This window comes from Pituophis catenifer, unplaced genomic scaffold (genome assembly GCF_029215685.1).
Source record: "Pituophis catenifer annectens isolate HBS135680 unplaced genomic scaffold, rPitCat1.0.hap2 SCAF_3, whole genome shotgun sequence".
NCBI classification, from domain to species: Eukaryota; Metazoa; Chordata; class Lepidosauria; order Squamata; family Colubridae; genus Pituophis; species Pituophis catenifer.
Window position 1 is genome coordinate 173,286,811 of NW_027256883.1, and position 22,457 is coordinate 173,309,267.

At 36.8% G+C, this 22,457-nt stretch overlaps 1 protein-coding gene across 1 annotated transcript in view; it reads right to left on the reverse strand.

Moving 5' to 3' along the window:
* Positions 1-22,457, reverse strand: part of PLXNA2 (plexin A2) — a 420,814-nt gene that overhangs the window by 79,004 nt on the left and 319,353 nt on the right. Inside the window, exons 13-14 of the mRNA XM_070941568.1 lie at positions 18,936-19,053; positions 9,595-9,731 (exon numbers count right to left, since the gene is read on the reverse strand). Coding sequence (XP_070797669.1) covers positions 9,595-9,731; positions 18,936-19,053 — 255 coding nt within the window. The remainder of the gene's footprint in view (positions 1-9,594; positions 9,732-18,935; positions 19,054-22,457) is intronic.

Sequence of the window (22,457 nt, forward strand, 5' to 3'; positions counted from 1 at the left end):
AAAAGACAAAGCAATCTTTAATTAGAAGAAATACGAACAAAGAATAGCACCATTTATTGGCCACAATGGGAATCTTTGGGATTCATTCTAAAACAATTGAATGACTGTTTTAGTGAGATATGCTTTTTTAATAGATGTACTCTAGTATTTGATAGTCATGACCCACAAAAGCATGGATATTCATGTATTTTCAGCTGAAGTCATTTTTAATTCTGCATACAATAAGCATACCTCATTTAAAGTTTGGACTGTAATTAAATCATGATTAAAAATTCTGATGCTGCAGTTCTCATTTTTGGGAACATGTGGCAAGGCCCTGACTTTGCAACCTTGGAATTCACATCTGCTGAAGTATAAGTATACTGCCAAAATTTTGTTTTCTGAAAAAAAAACCTGGACGGAATAAATTCCATAATATGTATTAATTTCATTTATTTAAATTACAAATGTGTATGCCATCTATCCATAAATGACTTTGCATGGCTTACAATTAAAGATGTACAAAATATCAGTTTCGGAATGGAACATTCCAAAATAATACTGTAAAGCTTCATTTTGATTCCATGCTCTTCTACTGTTCTGGTAGTGATTTATTGCATCTGTGTGGTCTGGAGGAAAAACAGAACACTATCTTTCTGAAAGCAACATTTTGCATTTCCATCTCTACTTCCAATATAAATATAAATATGTGTGTGTGTTTGTGTATTCATAGATGAGTTGGGTTGAGAGAGAGTGACTGGTCCAAAGTAACAAGTTGGCTTTCATGCATAAAGCAGCACTTGAACTCACAGTCTCCTAGTTTCTAATCTAGAGGTTTAACCACTAGACCAAACTGGCTCATATAAATATCTAAAACTCTAAAAAGCCTGAAGAAGAAGCCCTATAAAAGATCTCTCTCTCTCTCTCTCTCTCTCTCTCTCTCTCTCTCTCTCTCTCTCTCTCTCTCTCTCTCTCTCTCACACACACACACACACACACACACACACATACTAGCTGGCTAGATCAAAAAAGCAAGATTATATCAACTTTGCCCAGTATCTTTAATGCTAATCTTGAGATAAATGACATAATCTTGAAAACTGCAAAAGAAATTCCAACCCTCTTTTTTAGTACATTAAGGTTGAGTTTCTTTGAATAATTTGAAATGCTTTTTCCCAGCTTTTTTGTCATATGAGCTGAGTTTCTATTTAAACTAATAATTGTGGTAGAATGCAATCTGGATCCACAGGAGGGAGGGGCTGCTTTCCAGAAAGCAAAGAGACAATGGAGTTTAGAAAATTTGGACTACAAGAAGAGGGTTAAAATGGTTCTTCCCTGGCAGTTCCCAGTGTATATTTATAGTTATACAGATCTGGTAAGATTCTGTCTATAGATGAAAATCTATAAAGAAAACTACTCAGAATTAGCTCCTCGTGTCATTTTTGGTTCTTGGGGCTGACATAGTGGCCTTCCTTTCTATTTTTCCTTCTAGACAAGAGAAACCCTCTCTAAATTATAAGATGAAGATCTGCCATGTCAACAGAAGCCTGTTCCATTTAGAAGATCTCACCAATCATAAGAATATGTGCATATTCATGTAGGAAAGACAAAGTTTGGATTATGCTGTATATATGTGCAAATATAAGAAAGGAAGGTTGGAGGATGGAGTAAATGTTTTTTACATCAATTATTTTCCTTTCTATTCAAAATCATCGTCAAAACTGTTTAATCCCAAGAGAAGAAAATATTAGGAAGCCTTGTGCTTTTTCCACTATGTATGTGCTCAGCAGGAGGTGGAGGGAGGGGGAGGGTAATGCAAGAAAGGATAACAAATGGCAGGGGAAAAAATGAAGTTACTCAAATTTGAGTCTTCATCTCCCTTTCTTGAGTTCTATTTCTGGATATAATAATGGTGGCAAAAACAATAATTATATGATACACTTAGTTTTGTTTACAGATACATTCCTGGTATGAAGATGAATAGTCAAAGAATGGAACATTGGTGATCCTTGCCTTTTTTTTAAAAAAAAAAAGTGTTATAACTATCAATAATTACAATAATAAATTGTGAACTACTTGAGTAAACAAATTAAATATACAATATAAGCTTCAATTTATGCTTAGTATTTGGCTCCTTTCATTGGAATAAAGGAAGAACAAATAAGTTAAAATGTTTTATGGATTCTTTTATTCAGGTTTCAGGCCAGATACTACAGAAATCTGCATCCTGATCTCCAATATCCTCACAAAATTTATAATCTTCTGATGTGTCCTTGGAACATACAAAGGTAAAGGTAAAGGTTCCCCTTGCACATATGTGCTAATCATTACTGACTCTAGGGGGCAGTGCTCATCTCTGTTTCAAAGCTGAAGAGCCAGTGTTGTCCAAAGACGTCTCTGTGGTCATGTGGCCGGCATGACTAAATGCCAAAGGTGCACGGAACGCTGTTACCTTCCTACCAAAGGTGGTCCCTATTTTTCTACTTGCATTTTTACATGCTTTCAAACTGCTAGGTTGGCAAAAGCTGGGACAAGTAATGGGAGCTCACCCTATTACGCAGCACTAGGGATTCGAATCGCTGAACTGCCGACTTTTCGATCGACAAGCTCAGCATCTTAGCCATTGAGCCACCACATCCCACCATATACAAAGGTAAAGTATCTAATAAGTGTTATATCCATGCAAACCTTAGGGATATGATAAGATTTTGTTACTGTATATCCCCAGTGTTTTGGATGGTGCTATATTTCTGAAATACTTTATTATAAGCATAGAGGATTTTGTACTACACTTTCCCAAATGGTTAAATGTTAAGTACAATATCTTGTGGTTATATGAAGAGAACTGGAATTGATATATTGTATTTGAAAAGGAAAAATAAATCCTTCAGGATCCAATTTTTTTAAAAATATCAGTCTGGGTTTTTTTGCCCAAAGGAGCAAAAGGGAGTTCCTGGTCTGAAAAAAAATTCATAAATTTGATTCAAAGGAATCAAATAATATTAAAGAGTTTAATATCAAAGATATTAAAGAGTAAAGAAATAGAGAAGGAATAATAAATAAATGATAATATAGATGGAGGGAAATGGGCAATGTAAAATTAAAAAAGAAAAAGGTTATGCATTGTCACATTATTGTGCAACCTGGCCATAATAACAGACAATTTAGGGGAACTGGAATCCAGTCTTCTATCTATCAGTGGCCTCATGTGAGAATAGGCATTTTAATATGCCATAGACCAGACTTCAGAGAAATCTGCTTAGTCCTTGTATAAGATCCAAAGCGACACATCACTGCTGGCAAAGAGTTACTGCAAGCTCCCTGTGATCAGTTAATTAGCTTTCTACGCTATTACCATGTCGTCATGGTGAATTTCTCCACTTCTCCGATCAGAGGCAGGAGAATAGAAAGAAGCTGTAATTACAGTGAATCTCATTAGAAACTGCTTCATCTAATCAGTCTCCTGCACATCATGAGTACATGCCAAGTTCATCACCTATAAACCATGCAGTTTATGGAAAGATGAAAGAAAAAAGACCATGTTGTGACCTTGTATGGAAAGGCAGGGATAAACAGAATGCTGTTAGATTCTGAGAAATGTTGTTTACTAGATTATATGGGCAAATAAATGATATAGTGAATTAGAAAGAGTTTTTAAATGTACTTTTAAAGAGTACATTTAATGGAATATTTATGTTGCATCAAACATAGATGTTATCATTTATTTATTCCAAACTTTTCCTTAGCTGCAAATTGAAAAAAAGAAAAAATATGCTTAGGTTGATTTATAAATTCTAATTTATAAATTCTAATGGTGGTATATTTATTTTTATTTATTTATTTATTTATTTATTTATTTATTGCGATTTATATGCCGCCTTTCTCCCTAGGGACTCAAGGCGGCTTACAAAATGACAACTTCAATACAAATCACAATACAATACCAAATTAAAATCAGTAACCCAATTAAAAACGATTTAAAATTATACCAGTGTACCCCCAAACGGATCAGTTTAATTGGCGGAAGAGCCACGTCTTCAGCTCGCGACGGAAGGAAAGAAGGTCGGGGGCTGTCCTGAGCTCAGTGGGCAATCCATTCCAGAGGGTCGGGGCTCCCACAGAGAACGCCCTCCCCCTGGGGGTCGTCAGCCGACATTGTTTGGCCGACGGCACCCTGAGGAGGCCGACTCTGTGAGAGCGCACAGGACGATGGGAGAACGGCTGGAGATGGTCCTGCAAGTACCCCGGGCCTAAGCCATGAAGGGCTTTATAGGTGAGCACCAGCACCTTGAAACATATCCGGAGTGCCACCGGTAGCCAGTGCAGCTCACGCAGGAGAGGTGTTACACGGGAGTATCTAGACGCCCCCGTAACTACCCGCGCGGCTGCATTTTGGACTAGCTGAAGCCTCCGGACACATCCCAAGGGCAGCCCCATGTAGAGGGTGTTACAGTAGTCCAACCTAGAGGTAACAAGGGCGTGAGTGACCGTGGCGAGGGCATCCCGGTCTAGGAACGGGCGCAACTGGCGCACAAGATGGACCTGTGCGAAGGCCCCCCTGGTTACGGCCGTCAGATGGTCATCTAAAGACAGCCGAGAATCCAGGAGGACACCCAAGTTGCGGACCCTGTCGGAGGGAGCAAGGATTTCACCTCCGATCATTAAGGATGGAACCTCCAGATCCCGGGATGCCGGCATCCACAGCCACTCAGTCTTGGAAGGGTTGAGTCTAAGCCTGTTCCTCCCCATCCAAACCCGCACCGCTTCCAGGCAGTGGGACATCACGGAAAGGGCATCCCTAGGGTGGTCAGGGGTGGAGATGTAAAGCTGGGTATCATCAGCATATTGATGATACCTCACCCCAAAACCACGGATGATCTCACCCAGCGGTTTCATATAGATATTAAAGAGCAGAGGGGAGAGAACCGATCCCTGAGGCACCCCACAAGTGAGAGGCCTCTGGGAGAATCCCTGACCCCCCGCCCAAACAGTATATGCCACAAAGAAGGAATAATGAAGATAAATAATTTGTGACTTAGGTGCCCACAGGACTATACCTGAAAGACAAACTATGAAGAATGTGAAAGGACACTCAGTATTTAGCAAGTGACCAAGTGAGCTGGTTTTGTCTGGCTTGGATATCTGGGGAAGTGTGAGGATTGTTGAGGGGGCATTGATCTGTGGCAGGGGTGGGAGCTAGCTGACAGATTTTGGAAAAGTTCAGACAATGTCCTGCTGTGACAACATGTCTAGATGGCAGGAACTATCTTATCCAATTAGTGATTCTGTGTCTGGAAGGGGAAGGTGACCAGTTTCATGTCCTAAAGGAATCTGATGCAACTAATGTAGCCAGATGGCTTGATTGCAGAGACTTTGCAGCTTTTTGGAAGTTATGCCACTCTGCCTCCTAGAAAAGTAACTAGATTTAGGATTGATGGTTGGGAGGAAGATTGGGATTGGACTGAAAATTGATTGTGGGGCACAATGGTGAAGGAAGGGATGGAACTTGACCCATTTATTTTACTCCCCCCCACTCCCTGGGTGGGAGATAGATAGATCTTTGTTGCCCTATGTTTGATGAGTACAGAGGGAGAGGGCATGATAGTGTTTTGAAGGTGAGTGGGTAGGAGCTGGTTTAGAAGAGTATATGGTCAGAAGCACCTTCGTACTTACTTGCCATCTGAATATGGAGGATTTGTGCTCGGCTTGTGAATGGGAACGTTGATGGTTGAAGGGAGGGAACAGGGAGTAGGGACCCTGTTCAAAATGACCGTAGTGACTTCTAGATCAGAAGGAATTGGTGGAACATCTGAAGGGTTGTTGTATCAGTTCCACCAGGTGAGCCAAATAATGAAATCAATTCTATAGAATGTCTATAATTTTTTAAAATTGAAATTGACTATAATAACAGAATCTTGCAAGTTTGATTTTGCTGTATCTCCTCCTCCTCCTTAAAGATCAATAAATTAGGGAGGTGTCTATCCCAGCCACTTCTGAATATTATCTATATATTATGGACTTAACATCCAATCTGGAAAATTTCTGCCTTTCAGCTTCAGAGGGCCCTGGAGGAAGCTATCTGGATCATTTTTAGTCCAGATTCAGTCTTGAATATGGTATAGAGATGGCTTTGGCCACACTGGTTAGTTACTTGTGGCAAGTCCTGGATGTGTGTGGTGCCTCCATCTGACTCTTCTTCTATTTTGGTGGCTTTTGCTATCATTGACATGGTATCCTGATCTGCCTTTTTCTTTAGGCACTTAATTCTAGTTTAGTGGAATTTACTTTTGATTGTTTAATTATCATATCTGGTTATTTATATATTATATGTCGGATTGTTTAATGTATAAATATCTTTACTTTTTTTTGTTTGCTTTGTAGTACACTGCTCAAAGTTACATTGTTGGGTGACCCAATACTTCCATTAAATACATATGTGTACTGTATGTTCCTTTCTGATAGTCAACAACAGCCGAAAGATTACTAGTAAAAGATATCCAAGTATGTTTTTTATGCCAATGAATTACGTGATACAACTGTTTGTATGTTGGCCAACAGAGCTAATGAAAGCATGTAATCAAGATGAACTCTGCAAACATCAGTGTTGCATCCCAGCATCTGTTGAGACAGTTCCTGCATAACTCTAGGCTTAAAAAGTTATTTGAGAAGCAAATACCATAAAGAAAAAAAAAACCTCCTCTGTAGATAAGAAATGAAAAGCCTCCTGTAATGTAACTATGCACATTCCTTCCTATCTGTTCCAAAGGTATAAATGAACTGTGTCCTATTAGATAAGGAGATATTAAATCAGTTAAATCAAATCTACTCATTAACATGTCATTCCTTATCTCTCCTTTTCAATCCAGGCATAGTGGATGCTGGGATGTTTTATCTCTTCAGATGCTGAAGAAAGCAGCACTAATATGAAAAGTCTCAGTAATTCAACTTTGGAAATGTTAGTTATACTGCAGGCAAATTGTACAAAAGCAACAGCAAGTGGCATGCAAATCCCTCACTCCTTGCATCTGATTAACTTGCATCAAACATCATGGAACATCATTCCCCCAGAGATTAGAATGGCCCCCACTCTAATACTCTTCTAGAAAGAAGAGCTGAAGACCTGGTTCTGCCAGTGGGCCTGGAGAACCCAGAGTGGGATGGAGCCCATTAAATGGCTCCTGTTATCTGCTGTCACGGGGCTGGGGGCTGGGGGTGATTTTATATTATACTATATTAATTGGATTCTTTTTATTAGTTTTATTGTTTTAAAAGTGGTTTTATATTCTGTAAGCTGCCTTGAGTCACCATGGGTGAACAGGCGGCAATATAAATTCAATCAGTAAATAAATAAATGAATAAATAATAAAATAAATAAATCAAATCCAGGGTGGAAGGAGAGCCAAAAGGCTTTCCTTTTATTTCCTGAAACAGTTCCTTAAATTTTCTATTTCTTTACAAGAGGATATGTCCAAGCATCCTGTTATTTTAACCACAATAAATTTGCTCCTTCAATTTATGTTTCATTTTAGTTTCATCAGGAAACTAAATGTATACACGGAATTTCTACATGGCCTTCAGATCCCTGGCACCCATATTGTGGTAAATATGGACAAAGGAGATGGGTTTGTATCATGAACCAGGCCCACAGTCTTACCTGCTTTGACACCTCTACACTGTTGATACTGCTGTTTCAGTCTGAGTCTAACTTAGGAGCATAGGAACCCGGCTTGACACTGACACTAACTGGTAGGGACTCTTCAGGTTTTCTAATGGAAATATTTCCCATCCCACTTGGAGTTGCCAGAGATGAAACTTGGAACTATCTATATTATAAACTCATCTAACCAATTTCATAAAGACTATAGCATGATATTTTTTGAACTATTGCCATGGATATTACAGAAAGTATTAATTTAGGGTTGGATTTTTTTAATGATTCATTTTGTCATCAGAGCACTACATGCTTATTAAACATCCTTATTTGGGATTTTATGCTTTCTTGAAATTCCTAATTCAATTATATTATATAAAGCTTGTTGCCCAACAGGTTATTATTGTTCATTGTAGTTTCAGAAGAAATCTCAAACCATAATTTTAATTTTAATAACAAACACCACAAAGTAATTAGTACATACAGTATGTTATGCTGTTGTAATATTTTTGTTACATATATATTGCTTGATATTTTGAAGTGAAGTGGGGTATATTAATATTAAATTGAAGCCTTTGATTTACACATTTACTTCAAAGTGTGAATAATCCAAATGTCTTGAAGGGGAGGAGAGATTCATGTGTTGACCCTATGCACTTGTTCTAACTTCCAATTTGTAGTGGAGAGCTATGTCTTTGAGCATCCACATAGTTGAGGACCTAGGTTTTAGAACTTGGGGAGAATTTTCATGCACAGTAAATACTCTTCACTACAGGTGATTGACTCCTATCTACATGTGAAGAATGACATAAAAGGACTGACACCTGGATAGATTTTAAGCATCCTAAAAGGGAATTTCTTCTTGAGGTAAATGTTGAATTTACTTAGAAATTTTAGTGAAATCAATTTGTAGAAGTATTAAGATCTTAGAGGAAGATGATTTTTATTTCCATGACTTTATTGAACATTGGTTAAATTAATTCAAGCAATTTAGCCTATAGATCTTTATAAAACCTGGGCAGACATTGTCATTCTGAATTGTATCAAAGATATAAAACCATACTCATAAATTGCCCAACAATTTCCATAATAAAGTTGAAGGGTTCAGTACAAAAATAATTGTTTATAATGATTTTACAAAATTTCAATCATAAAAATTGTACATTAAGAAATTTCAATCATTAAATTGAACATTGATTACTTTGATTCTCTGATATCAATCAGTATGCTATACAGGTCTAATTAAACATAGTATTATTTTATGTAACTGACTACACAGACAAGTATATTTTATTCATAGATATTTAATTATCACCACCGTAGCATGTCATTGATTCAAATACCCCAGATTAGAATATATAAATTTATGGTACTGCAAGTTTAAATAGACATGACAAAAATGCAATATTGCTTTTTTTGGTAAGAACTAACAAAAGAGATATATTTTTATCACTTTAAAAATATAGAAACTGAAGCATAGATTTGTGAATTCTAAAAGAAAAGAAAAGTAAGGCTACATTCTTAATTTCTGTCACTCAACCTCTTTCCCATCACACTGGGAGGCAGGCACACCTGCTGCTTTCATAGTTAGAATAACAATAAGAGAATGGAAAAAAATGTCTGCTTTCCCCCTTTTTCTCTCTCACTCTCTTTTAATTTCGTATGGAGAAAAAATGGGCTGGAGAACATGTAAAGGGATTTGAGTAACAGAATATCTTGGAGACTTGGGGTAGAAGCAGGATTTTGATATACAAAAGGAAAGCAATAAATAAAAGTAATCAGCATAAACTCAATTCACTGTTATGCAGCATTCATCAAAATCAGCAACAGCATAATTTAAGGTGGTTTATTAGATTAAGTGTTTAAAGTTGATGTGGCTTTAACATTGCCTGTGGAAGTTCTGTGAAGTTTGTTTAGAACATATATTCACATAAACTCAACCCTTCCTCTCGCAACTCTCTTACCCATAAAACTCGCAGGTCTGATTACCCAGCAATACCGACACACTGCTGCCAGCTCCCAGAAAATGGCCAGTAATGGTCACCATAGTCCCTCCTGACTCTGGTCCACGGCTGGGACTCAAATAACCCACAGCAGGATTCTTGGGAAGGAAAACAAAACAAAAACAAAAAAATAAAACAAGTTCAATTGTTTTGCTGTGATGTTATTCCAGGTGACTGTACAGCAAGACAAGAGGGACCTTTAGGTGAAGGCTTGAAATCGACAAATATATAATCCTAAATAGTAGTTAATTGGTTACTTTTTCATTATGGTACTGACCAGATTGTACAACTAAAGAAGTTACAGATACTTGCTTTTTTAAGTAAAATGAACTGTGGTTGTTAAAATTCTAACAACATCATTTAAATGAGCAAGGCATGTTACATTTTTACAGACAATACAACAAATTTTTGTCACATTCAGGAAAACGGAATTCTACTGGTTTGCCGGTAAAAGATGTGATATATATAAAACATTTCAGAATTGTCTGAATACTTAATTAAACAGGGAGTTATGAAGCAGACCTTTGTATCTTTATAAAAGATACCACAAAGGACATGAGCTACAGATTACGTGGGTCCTTCTCCAAAAGTTAGAATCTAAGTTCATATAGGGAAGTGATTTTTTTGCAACTTTCTGTTTGGACTGCAGTGTTTTTGATAGAAACTAACATTACTGTCTAACTGGCTGAGGAGTTTGGCAGCTTTAATTTAACACAACTGGAGGACATAAGGTTGGTGTGAGAATATGCAGACAGTCCTTGTGCTTTCATTTTATTTTAATTCTTGGATGTATAATGTGTATATGAAGCATTCTATTTCCTAGAAACAAATATCAGTGATGTGACAGAACACAACTTCCACCAGCTGTCTACTAACAATTGAAAATAAATTGTACTGCAGAGTAACAATGATATCATCAAATTTTGAAAATCTCAGTAGGAAGCGCAACATCCTGATCATATTCTCATCTATGCTACAAGTCCATAAATGAAGATCAGAAAGGGAAAGAAATATAGTATAAGAATGGCTAGTCAACAGGATAGTTTCTGGAAACTTGGTCTGAGCTATCTAGATAATGGTTACTCAGAAGAACAGGTAAAAATAAGTTTAGCCAAAGTACAGTGAGCATGTTATTGTTGTTGTTAGTCACGAAGTCATGTCCAACTCATCGTGAACCTATGGACAATGTTTCTGCCGGGCCTTCCTGTCCTCTACCATCCCCTGGAGTCCATTTAAACTCATGCAGACTTCTTCAGTGACTCTATCCAGCCACCTCATTCTCTGACATCTCCTTCTTTTGCCCTCAATGGTTCCCAGCATTAGGCTCTTCTCCAGTGAGTCCTTCCTTCTCATTAGGTGGCCAAAGTATTTGAGTTTCATCTTCAGGATCTGGCCTTCTAAAGAGCAGTCAGGGTGGATCTTCTCTAGGACTGACCGGTTTGATTGCCTTGCAGTCCAAGGGACTTGCAGGAGTCTTCTCCAGCACCATAGTTCAAAGGCCTCAATTTTTTGGTGCTCAGCCTTCCTTATGGTCCAACTTTCACAGCCATACATTGCAACTGGAGAAACCGTAGCCTTGACAATACACACTTTTGTTGGCAGGGTGATGTCTCTGCTTTTTAGTATGCTATCTAGATTTGTCATAGCTTTCCTCCCTAGGAGCAAGGGTCTTTTAATTTCTTGGCTGTAGTCCCCATCTGCAGTGATCTTGGAGCCCAGGAAAATAAAATATGTCACTACCTGCATTTCTTTCCCATCTATTTGCCAGGAATTGACAGGGCAGGATGCCATGATCTTAGTTTTCTTAATGTTGAGTTTCAAGCTAACTTTTGTACTCTCCTCCTTCACCTGTATCAAGAGGCACTTTAGTTTCTCTTCACTTCCTTCCATTAGAGTGGTATCATCTGCATATCTGAGCTATTTCTCCCGGCAATCTTAATTCCAATTTGTGATTCATCCAGCCCCGCCTTTCTCATGATGTGCTCTGCATATAAGCTAAATAGGCAGGGCGACAGTAAACAGCCTTGCTGAACTCCTTTCTCAATTTTGAACCAATTAGTGGTTCAGTGTCCAGTTCTCACTGTTGAGAACTGTAAAGCATGTTAGCAATATTTAAATGGAACTAAACAGTCCATGCCCCACTGGGTCATCATTTCAGAGATATTTCCTTATCTAAGCAGAGGAACAAAATGACATTGGCTTGGCAAAAAAGTGAGTGAGGGAGTGACTTCCAACTTCCTCCCATCTTCCCCATTAAATTTCTTTGTGGTAGGCAGGGAGCAACAGAAATCTTCCTTCCTCCCTCCCTCCCTCCCCCCCTTCTGATTTACTTTACTTGTGAGAAGCTCTCAGGGAGAAAACCAATGGGGAAGCCTGCACAAAATTGTAAGTCCAAGGAGACAGTGGAAGAGAGTGAAGGGCTGAGTAGGCCAGGAATGGTATGTGCGGGTGCATGAGAAGTATTGCGTGGGTTGGGAAGGGTGTATAGGCATATGTCAGAAATGCCATGTGGTCAGGGAGGATGCATAGGGAGTAGATGGGTCAATAAGTGTGTGTGTGTGTGTGTGTGTGTGTGGGTCATGGGGGTGTGTAAGAGATGCCAAAGGGGTCATGTAGGGCATGTGAGATGCATAATGCATCAACAAGAATGCATGGGGGGGGGTTTCCACAGGTATGTTTGAGAGGTGGTATGCCAGCCAGGGATGGGAAGCAGAGGGTAGTGGAATGGGTTGGGAAGAGTGCCTATGGTGCTTGGAAATAAACAAGAGGTCAGGGGGTGCATGGAGGGGAATGGATCAGAAAGGGTGTGCAGAAGTACTCAAGAGGTGCCACATGGGTTGGTAAAGGTATGCAGGAGGGTGTTGACTGGGGACGGAATATGGAGGGTGTTACAAGAGCTGCTGAATGGGTTAATTGGGTGTGAATGGGTGTGTTGCAGATGTCACAAGTTGGGGGAGGCATGGCACGGGCCAGGAAAGGTATGCATGGGTATCTTATTCCCTGTTCCTCCCTCCCTCCCTTTCTTCCATGCCTCTTCCCTTTGCTTCTCCTCCCAGCAGGGCAAACTGTTGCCGGATGGGGGAGGGAATAAGGAATTGTGAAACTGGCTTGGAAACTATCACAAAACATTGAAAATGAAGATTACATGACCATAGGAGCAGTCACTGAAATGGGCACAACTTTTCCAAATTTTATGAATGCAAACTATGTGCTAGGTCTGCTAAGAGTCAACCATGATTTGATGGCACATATCTATCTATCTAGTCATCCACTCACCATCCATCCATCCATCCATCCATCCATCCATCCATCCATCCATCCATTGTGTTTACTATTATAGATGGTTGTAGGATTTTTTAAATATATTTTTTATATATTTGTTTTTAATTTTTATAAGTAACTAAAGTTTTCAGTTATATTATGGCACTTTTCTACTTTCTAGCAAAACTCCAGCTGCATTCCTAGATGCAAAATAAATGTCTTCATTTTGATGATGTAGCTATGCACTGAATGTAACTGTTTATTGTATTCAGATTATTGCATTTTTAGATTTCATACAAGCTGCTGTGTCTCATTTAGTGATCAAAGAAATCAGTACATTGTCTTTGAATAGACCTATTTTATTTTTTTTAAAAGAAACATCAACATCAAGGAATTTAAAAATTATTAGGAAAAAAAACTATATATGGAATGATCACAGAGAGAGGTTTTCTACAGTTATGAGACATCATATATTGAACTCTGAGTTTTATTCTCTATAATGATGCTTTAATAACATTGCTGTAATCTAAGGAAATGATTGAACTCATCATAAATAGATGCTTAGCAATTCCTGTTTAGATTACAGAACAGTTCGTTTGAGTCATGATTTTTGTCTTAGTTGCACTGAAATGATGATGATCACTTCCAGAGAAAATTGCTTTAAAAACTATAAATGAAAAGTAAACTAGCATTAACACAACATACACTTATCGCTACCTATTGTGCAAAAATTGTATTTTGAAGAAATTTGCAATATTTGGTTCTTAATAGGTAAGCAATTTTTAATTGGTTTTAATTGATTTTAAATGGTTCTTTAAAAGACTTTGAAAGATTTTGCATTTAGAGCCCTACCATTTGCATGTTCATTTATTATGGGAGGAAAGAGAGAAGTCTACAGAATTTATTTTTCCAAGGTTTTATTGTCTTTCACCTAACTTAAGTTTGTGATTCACCTGCCAAGTATGGAAATAGACCAAACTGTGACAAATGTTATGCCAGAGATTTATTATCAAAGGATCAGACTAAATGTGAAGACGGCAGCCAATATTGCTGGTGATAAAATAATAGAATGTATAAGATGAATGACTGTGTCTACTGCAATGATATGGAACCTCTCATTGAGCATTTTAGCTTCAGTTACAAGCCATACTCTCTCTGATTTCAGACATGAAATGTAAAAAAAAGGTTTTGTGCAGCTTTCCTGAAATCAAGTACAAATTTATGCTCCATGATATGAGCATGCAAGTAATTTGTCAACGCATGTAATAGTATCATGTTAAAGTATATTTCTTAATTAAAGTATAGAAACTATAAAGTATAATAGCATGGTACGTAGAAACTAACAAATCATAATATAAATTCACCTGTCAATGATAATTACAATCAATATTTCATAAGCATTTAAAGCTAGTGCTCTTTTGTGCACAAGAGGTTGTGTCTAACCTGTTTCCAGTTAGACCTGATCCAGAGCAGGTCAGTTGCAAGGCCGGGAAAGGCCTGCCTGGTGCCCTAGCCTAGACATAAGGTTCCTCCCTCAGAAACTCTTTCCAAAGAGTTCAACTCAGCCTGGAATTTTATGGTATCTAAATTTATTATTTTGGGGAAACTTAATTTTGTATATGTTTACTTAAGTTGCAAGGGCAGACTTCCAGGAAAGAGAAAGTTCTTTTCTGTAGGCGTTGGCCTTGTATGTGGAAAGGGAGAGATGTGGGAATATCCATGCCACTCTCCCAGGATTCCTTTCCATAGCCCCTTTTTATGACCCCTTTTACCGCTTCTCATAATGGCTGAAAAAGGGTCTAGCAGCTGCAAAATGTTCCAGTGAAATCAGCCTGCCATTAGGTTATAAGGGCAATGCTAAAGTGAAACCTAGGAATTTTCTCAGATGCAGAAGTGTTTCAGCAGTACTAACGTTAATAAAGTTTGTGGTGGTAACAAAAAAAGAGGTTAAAACAAACAAACAAAAGTCCAAGCAACAAAAAGAAACTACATGCAAATTGCTTTTTCAGTTCATAAAAAGGCAGCAATGAAAAATACTGTCTCTACATAATACATGTATGCTTAACAAATTGCTGAATGGTGCTTCAATTTTTTTCATTCAAGCATTGGTTATCACTTAAGGTAGTGTAAGACCATTGTCCTCCACACACTGATTTTTTTAAAAAAATGAAAATGGTGCTGAGTACCCACCAGCCAAGATATACATTGATTGATTGATTGATTGAATGGAAACAGCTTTAAAAATCAATTAGATACCATTTTTCAGTGAACATAGAAACAGAATATCTTGAGATGTAAAAATTTCCTGCATGTAGGCAGCTCTGATGTTGCTTGTCAAACTAAAATGTTCAGTCTACATGTGCAGTATCTCATTCCTCCAGTCTTCTTGTGACTCCACCTAATAGCCTGTGGGAAGACTTTATTCCTTTTCTAGAAAGCAAATGTCCCTGACCCTTGCCACCATTGCCATTATTTAATATAATACTAAATGGATTGAATTAATCCCCTTCTCCTTTTAATATATATATATATATATTCAAGAAAGTTTCGCTTGCAAGCAAATCCTTTTATCTGCTAACCCAGATTCATTTTGTCCATTCATTACTGCCTGCCTCTTTTATGCTTTCTTCTGCCTATATTAGGCCAATTTTTGCTACAGAGGAAAATGAAGTAATAGTACCATTGATAAATGTACAAATAGATCAAGTTAACCCTCTTGCTTAACATGGAGTGTTCTCTCAAACCCTTCAGTGATGGCCCAAAAGCATTTATTTATCAAGTAATATAGTGATGTTGTGCTTATAGAATCATAGAGTTGAAAGGTACCTTAAGAGGTCATTGAAATTCAACCCTCTGTACAATGCAGGATTCAGTACATCATCCCCAGTAGATGACTATCCAGTTTTCTGTTTGACAACCTCCAGGGAAGGGGAAGGGGGAACCACTCTATGTGGTAACTATTCTCCTTTCTGAACAAACCTACTAACAGTAAATTAAATTTCTCCTAATATCTAATATGTTTCTACATCCTTGAGGTTTGTCTTATTAGTTTTATCTTACCTTCTGGAGCAAGGGAGAATGTCCAAATCTTTTACAATGCGAATGCCATTCAGATATGTAAAGGCAGCTATCATGTCCTCCGTCAATCTTCCCTTTTGCAAGCTAAACATTCCTAAGTTTTTTTAACCATTCCTTATAGGACTTGGTTCCAGTTCTTTCACCATCTTGATAGCCCTTCTCCAGACTTGCTCCAGTTCATCCATGTCTTTTTTTAAACTGATTGCGCAGAACTGAATTCTATGTTTAAGTGAGGCCTGACTAAAGTGAAGTAGAGTAGGAATCATCTCCCATAGTCTGAGTTTTTTGCTCTTTTAATGCTGTTTAAGATGTCATTGTCTTCTTTGCATATGTTGAACTTATGATCTACTAATACCCAGGACCTTCTCATATGTTTTATCCTTGAGGCAGATTTCCCTCATTTGTACATGGCTTTACATTTCTTCCTGTTAAATATTGTTCTATTTGTTTCCACCCATTGTTCTAGTCCAAGTCTTTTTTGATTCCTCTCTCCCAAATATTAGTCATTCCTTCTAGCTTGGTATCATCTGCAAATTTGGTAAGCATTCACCCAACCCCTCATTCATATCATTTATAAAAATGTTGAACAGCACTGGGCCAGGGCATAGCCCTCTCGCACTCCACTCAACATGTCTCTCAAGGTAGATGTCAGCTTTGGAAGCCATACTAACACCACTATTCAACTCAATTAATAACTGCACTTTGTGTACAGTCCTTGAACTGTGGATCCACCTGATATTTCAGTTCTCAAACCCATATTTGACCATTTTGTTAATAAGGATGCTATAAGAAACTTTGTCAAAAACTTTGCTGAAATCAAGATTCATGGCCTTTTTCCAACCAACCAGGATAGTAATTTTATCATAAAAGGATATCACAATAACTAGGCACGATCTGCTTGGCATAAATCAGTCGGATCATGTTAATTCCTAGCTAAGTGCTCATAGACAAGCTGCTTTGTAATATCAAGGACCTTGCCCAATGCCAGTATCAGGTTCACAAGCCTCCAATTTCTTGAGTCCTGTTTCATCCCTTTTTTAAAAAAATGGGGAGGAGAACGCACACAAGGTCTTCTGAGACCTTGCATGCTCTTCAGGACTTTTCAAAGATTACAAAAGTGCAATTCTGCAATTACCTCTGCTGATTCCTCCAAAACTGTTGGTATAGTTCATGTGGCCTAGGAAACTTTAATTTATTTAACTTCACTAGAATTCCCTCACTTGCTCAACACTTATCTTGAATTCCAGTTCATACACACATATACACACATACATACAATTCATACACACATAAACACTGTGGCACAATGAGGGTCAAGCAAGTGTTCCTTTACTTACAAATGCTTACAAAAATACTTTTCCCCAGCCCACAATTATAATCATTAATAGTTTTTTGATACTTGTTTTTTTAAAGCACAGTATAAATCACCAATGTAAGCCAGTTGTTGCTTTGCATACTTTTGAAATGAAACAGAAAGTGTGTCTGCCAACAGTTTGATAGATGAATGGTTATAAATACCAAAGTAGATAGAGAGTCAAACAGATAAATGTGAACATGTTTAGCAACCCTAAAAGGGGGACTCTCTACTGCATAGTATTATTGTTTAGTAATATTTACCATTATTACAATAAGTTTCCATTCTAGTAATGAGACAAGTACAATTCAAGTTATCTATTGCTTCCTTTACAAATTGTGGACAGTTGGCAATTGCTAGCAAGTAGTTAGCACAAAATCAGGGAAGCCAAATAAGCCTTGTTCAGGCCAAAATAGAGATGAAGAAAAGCTCCAGAATATGAATAAAAAGGTTCATAATTAAATAACAGAAAAGCACAATGATTGCTTCAGGAATGGAAAACCACAAAAAGAAACTCTAGATTAAACATACTAATGGAAACTCTATTGAATTAGCATTAATTTGTTATTTAAATGGAAAATAATTTCACATTAAGGAAAGATGGATGATAAAAAGAAAATAGGACAGGGGGTGGGGGGAGGAGGGAGGGGCAGAGAGTTTGTTTTTACTAGCCAAACAAAATTATTCCAGTGTTCTAATATATACATAATATAATGGAAGGTGGCAGGTCCATAGATTAATTCCAGCTAATTAAGTTCCATGGTAATAAAGGTTCACATTATTCCTTCCAGTTTGAAAAGGAAGGATAACACAGTTGATCTCAAAAATGTTGCACTGTCTAGTATATCAGAAGATCTAAAAAAATTAATCGTAGTTAAAGCCACAATTTGTCAGATAAATTACCTAAAACATTTAGTGCTAGAAACATTTAGGTGAGAATGTGTCATGATTTTATGAGCCAAGAAATTAAAAAAAAAAGTCCTAGTCAAATAATGTAAGAATTGTATATCAGTATAGGGCTGTGGTCCATGTAGTTCAGCCAGTGCAAGCAAATTTTAAAGACAAACTAACATAGCCACTGGCAATAATTATGCCATAACTCAGAATTAGAGAAAAAAAAACCCTTACATACCATTGGCTCCAATTACTATTATTTGAATAGAATACCTTCATTTTCACACAATGACTTGATGTCAAAAAGGGAAGAGGGGGCAAACTCATAAGATCTGGGCAATTTATTTTATTTTCTCATTTATTCATTACAATTAATGGATTTGATTTATATTTTACTTTTCTTCCTAGGGACCTGGCTTTGAGGTGAGGCATCTGCAGTTATCCTTGGATAAATTTTCATTATGATTACTGAAAAAGAGTTGAAGATAAGTAAAATGACTTAAAGAGGTAAACCGTATTAGGATATCGGGCATATAAAATGCCACATTGGACATACTCTAAGTTGAACATATTAATAAATAGCATTTTAACTACTCTAGACCCTGCCAGCCCTTCTTTATTTAGTAGAAAGAGAAAGGACTATTTTGTGTACTGCTTACAGTACTTGGTCTAGGTTTATCAATCAAGTAACAAGAATGGCTTGTAGGGTACTTACCACAAATGTGTAATGTTGTGCAGACTTGGCCACAAATTCTGATTTGCATTCTCCAATACAGAGGAGTGCAGGACCAGAGCTAATATCAGGCTCAGCTTGCCCCATTTCACACACAATTCTGAAAATGTAAAATCCATAGTGAGTTCTATAATAAGAAAAAATGCTATTATATATATATATATATATATATATATATATATATATATATATATATATATATATATATATATATATATATATATATATATATGCACATTGTTCATTCCATAATAGTATGGCTGATGCTCTTGTTTGATGAATGAGCTAATTTTGAAGACTTTCTTCTTCTTCTATGTGGTAATTTAACAGAAGAGAAAGTCAGAATTAGATATAATTATTGCAAGCTGTAAAGTTGAGTGGAAAGCAAAGCACAAATGGCAAATGCATTATATTATTGAAAAGAAAGTGTGAAGTCCTTGAAGTATTGGATGAAGTCAATAATGGGAACAGCTCTCATTGTAGGTGGCAGGCACACAAACTCTAATAAAATATGATACTTGTCCCATTTGTCCACATTAGAATGTTCTAATAGTGATGAGAGAATGAGTTAAACTGACATAAAGCAATAATATTTTGAGATAAATAGTGAATATGACATATTTGAAGAGAACGAAAAGGTAATACATGAGTTTTCAAACAAGTAACTGTGGTGTGAACATAAATGAATGCTCCTCCTCTCAGCTTCTCTTTACATCTTCAATAAATACATCGGAAAAAAAATGGGACTGTGGCCATATGCATTCTATGCTTGAATGGCACATAAATAGGCAATCTATGCTGCATTCTATGCTTGAATGGCACATAAATAGGCAATATACATATAGGTTCGTCCAAAATTTACAGGTATGACTGTAGATCTTGAATGTGTTTAATTGTACATGTAGTGTGTCTGGATTTGTAGTTTTATATTGCCTAATAAGCTTCAAGCAACAGACATTCAGGATCGGTCACCATAATTGTACAAACTGAAGAGAAACATGGAAAGTGAATGCACATTTCTGTTTCCTATGGATTTCCTTGCTGTTGTGTTTTTCTGTTCCTGATGATGGTTAATTCAATGTGCTGTATGTCAACAGGAGACTTATGCTTTCAAACTCAAGGAACAAAAAAAAAGAAAAGAAAAGAAAAGAAAAGAAAAGAAAAGAAAGAGAAAGAGAGGAATTCCAGCCCAGAGGCATTCTAAATATATATTTATATATATAAATATAAGAAGAGATAATATAAACTGGTTAGATTTAACAGATTGTAACCATTGTTTGTGATACAATTATTCATCTCAGCTCTTATTCGACAAAATGCCAAACAAAATCTTCATGACCATCAGCAATAGATTAATTATCTTTTAGTCATATAATCTTAATCTCTCTTCTAAAGCACTCAATTTCATTCTGAATGAAATGAAATCCAAAGAATTAAATAGATAAAAAGTGAAATGCATAAAATAAAATGATTTCTACACAAGACAATTCAAGTATTCATCTTAGAATTAATTTTTATCCTTATTGCTTTCTACTATGGATAGTCCTGAATGTAAACTAGTCATTTTGCAACTTTTTGAAATGGCAGAGACAAAAAATGGCTTAAAATTGGTCTTCGCACTTATAACTGTCACAGCATCCCCATGGTCACTTGATAAAAAATCGAGTGGCAGCTGGCTTGGCAACTGGCATGTATGTATAATGGGTGCAACATTCTGGGGTCATAATTGCCATATGCAACTTTGCTGATCTGCTTCTAACAAGCAAAATCGACAGGGTAGCCAGATTCTCTTAATGACTGCATGAATCACTTAACAACAGCAATGATTCACTTTACAATCATGGCAAGAATGATTGTAAAATTGGCCATGACTCACTTAATAATTGCCTTGCTTAGCAACAGAAATTCTGATCCCAATTGTGATCATAAATCTTATTCGGTATTATATTATTCAGTTAAAGTTTATATAAAGTTTATACTTCATTTTGTGTGCTTACAACATTATCCTGAAGAAATCTATTCTATTTTAACCTTGAAAAAGAAAGCATAATAACAGGCATTGTGTCAGAAATAGACAAAGAATAAGACTTCCAAGGGAAGAAATTGTCAACTGAGGACAGCTCTGCTAAAAGTGGAGTTGACAATCACTGCAAAATAAAAACTGGTGAATAGACCAGTTCTTTGCAATTTGTATCTGGATGAGCCCTTGAAATAACCCACAAGTGTTCCATAAAATTACTTCTTTTGATAAGACTGCAAGACAGCAATCTCTGGCAAGTTTAAGGCTCTGGGAGATGAAGGAATAGCCAACTTTTTGCTCAACCCATAGTTGATGCCTTCAAAAGGACATTGGCTTTACTTCACATACTTCTTTTTCAATCAATTTTGTGAGTTTCTTATTAACACATTTTCAGCTATCAGGAACTTTTGGATTGACAAGTTTTACAGCACTGGGTGAGTTTCTGCACTCAACTTTACAGCTTGCATTAAGCCTATGGGGGTGTGTGATGTCCCTCGGAAGAAGGCCGGCATATAAATATGACAATAAATAAATAAATAAATAAATAAATAAATAAATAAATAAATGTGATGGACTGCAGTGAAATGGTAGTTTCCCAGGAAGGAGAGAGCACATTCCAAGGACGGGGTTGAGATAGGAAGCAATACTGAAAAGGGCCTGGTTGCTCAGCAGACTGATAGCATTGTGATTAACACCAGCTGTCTGCAATTACTGTAAATTCGAATCTCACCAGGCTCAAGGTTGACTCAGCCTTCCATCCTTTCTAAGGTAGGTAAATTGAGGACCCAGTTTGTGTGGGCAATAAGCTGACTTTGTATAAATATACAAAAGTATGAAGGCTATTGCTTAATGCATTGTAAGCCGCCCTGAGTCCCCGGAGAAGGGTGGCATATAAATCAAACTAAAAAAAAAAAATACAGCCTGGAGATGAACTGGAGAAAGAAGATTTAGAATAGCCACTCCCTACAATCTCTCAGGATATATAGATTAGGGGGAGAGTAGTAAAAGTTTAGTCTGCCAAGATTCTGAACTTTGGTTGGCTTGATCTATGTCTATTTTTAGCCTGGCCTGAGAATTTCAAACCTTAGAGAAAAAAAGTTTTAAATACAAATTTAAACATTTAAAAATATTTTGAATTAATAGCAAAAGGATAATTAGATCTTAGAAAATTACAAGCAGACTATAGTTTTGAAATATGATTTTGGAATTAATTATAAGAATCCTTCCAATGGGAAAATGTTTTTATTTTGAATTCTGTTAAGAAAATGATAACATTCAATGGCACAATCATATAATTAACAAATCCTTTAGTGCCCTAGATTCAATTAATTTGCCCCTAGATATTTAAATTCATTCAGGCTAAATAGGTATTCCTTAGCCATGTTTTTTCATTAATTTTAAACTTTAGTTCTACTCCTTTCTCTTTCTCTTGAGTAGTTGTGTTTTTTATTTGGTGCCTGCTAACATTTTGGCATACTCATTAA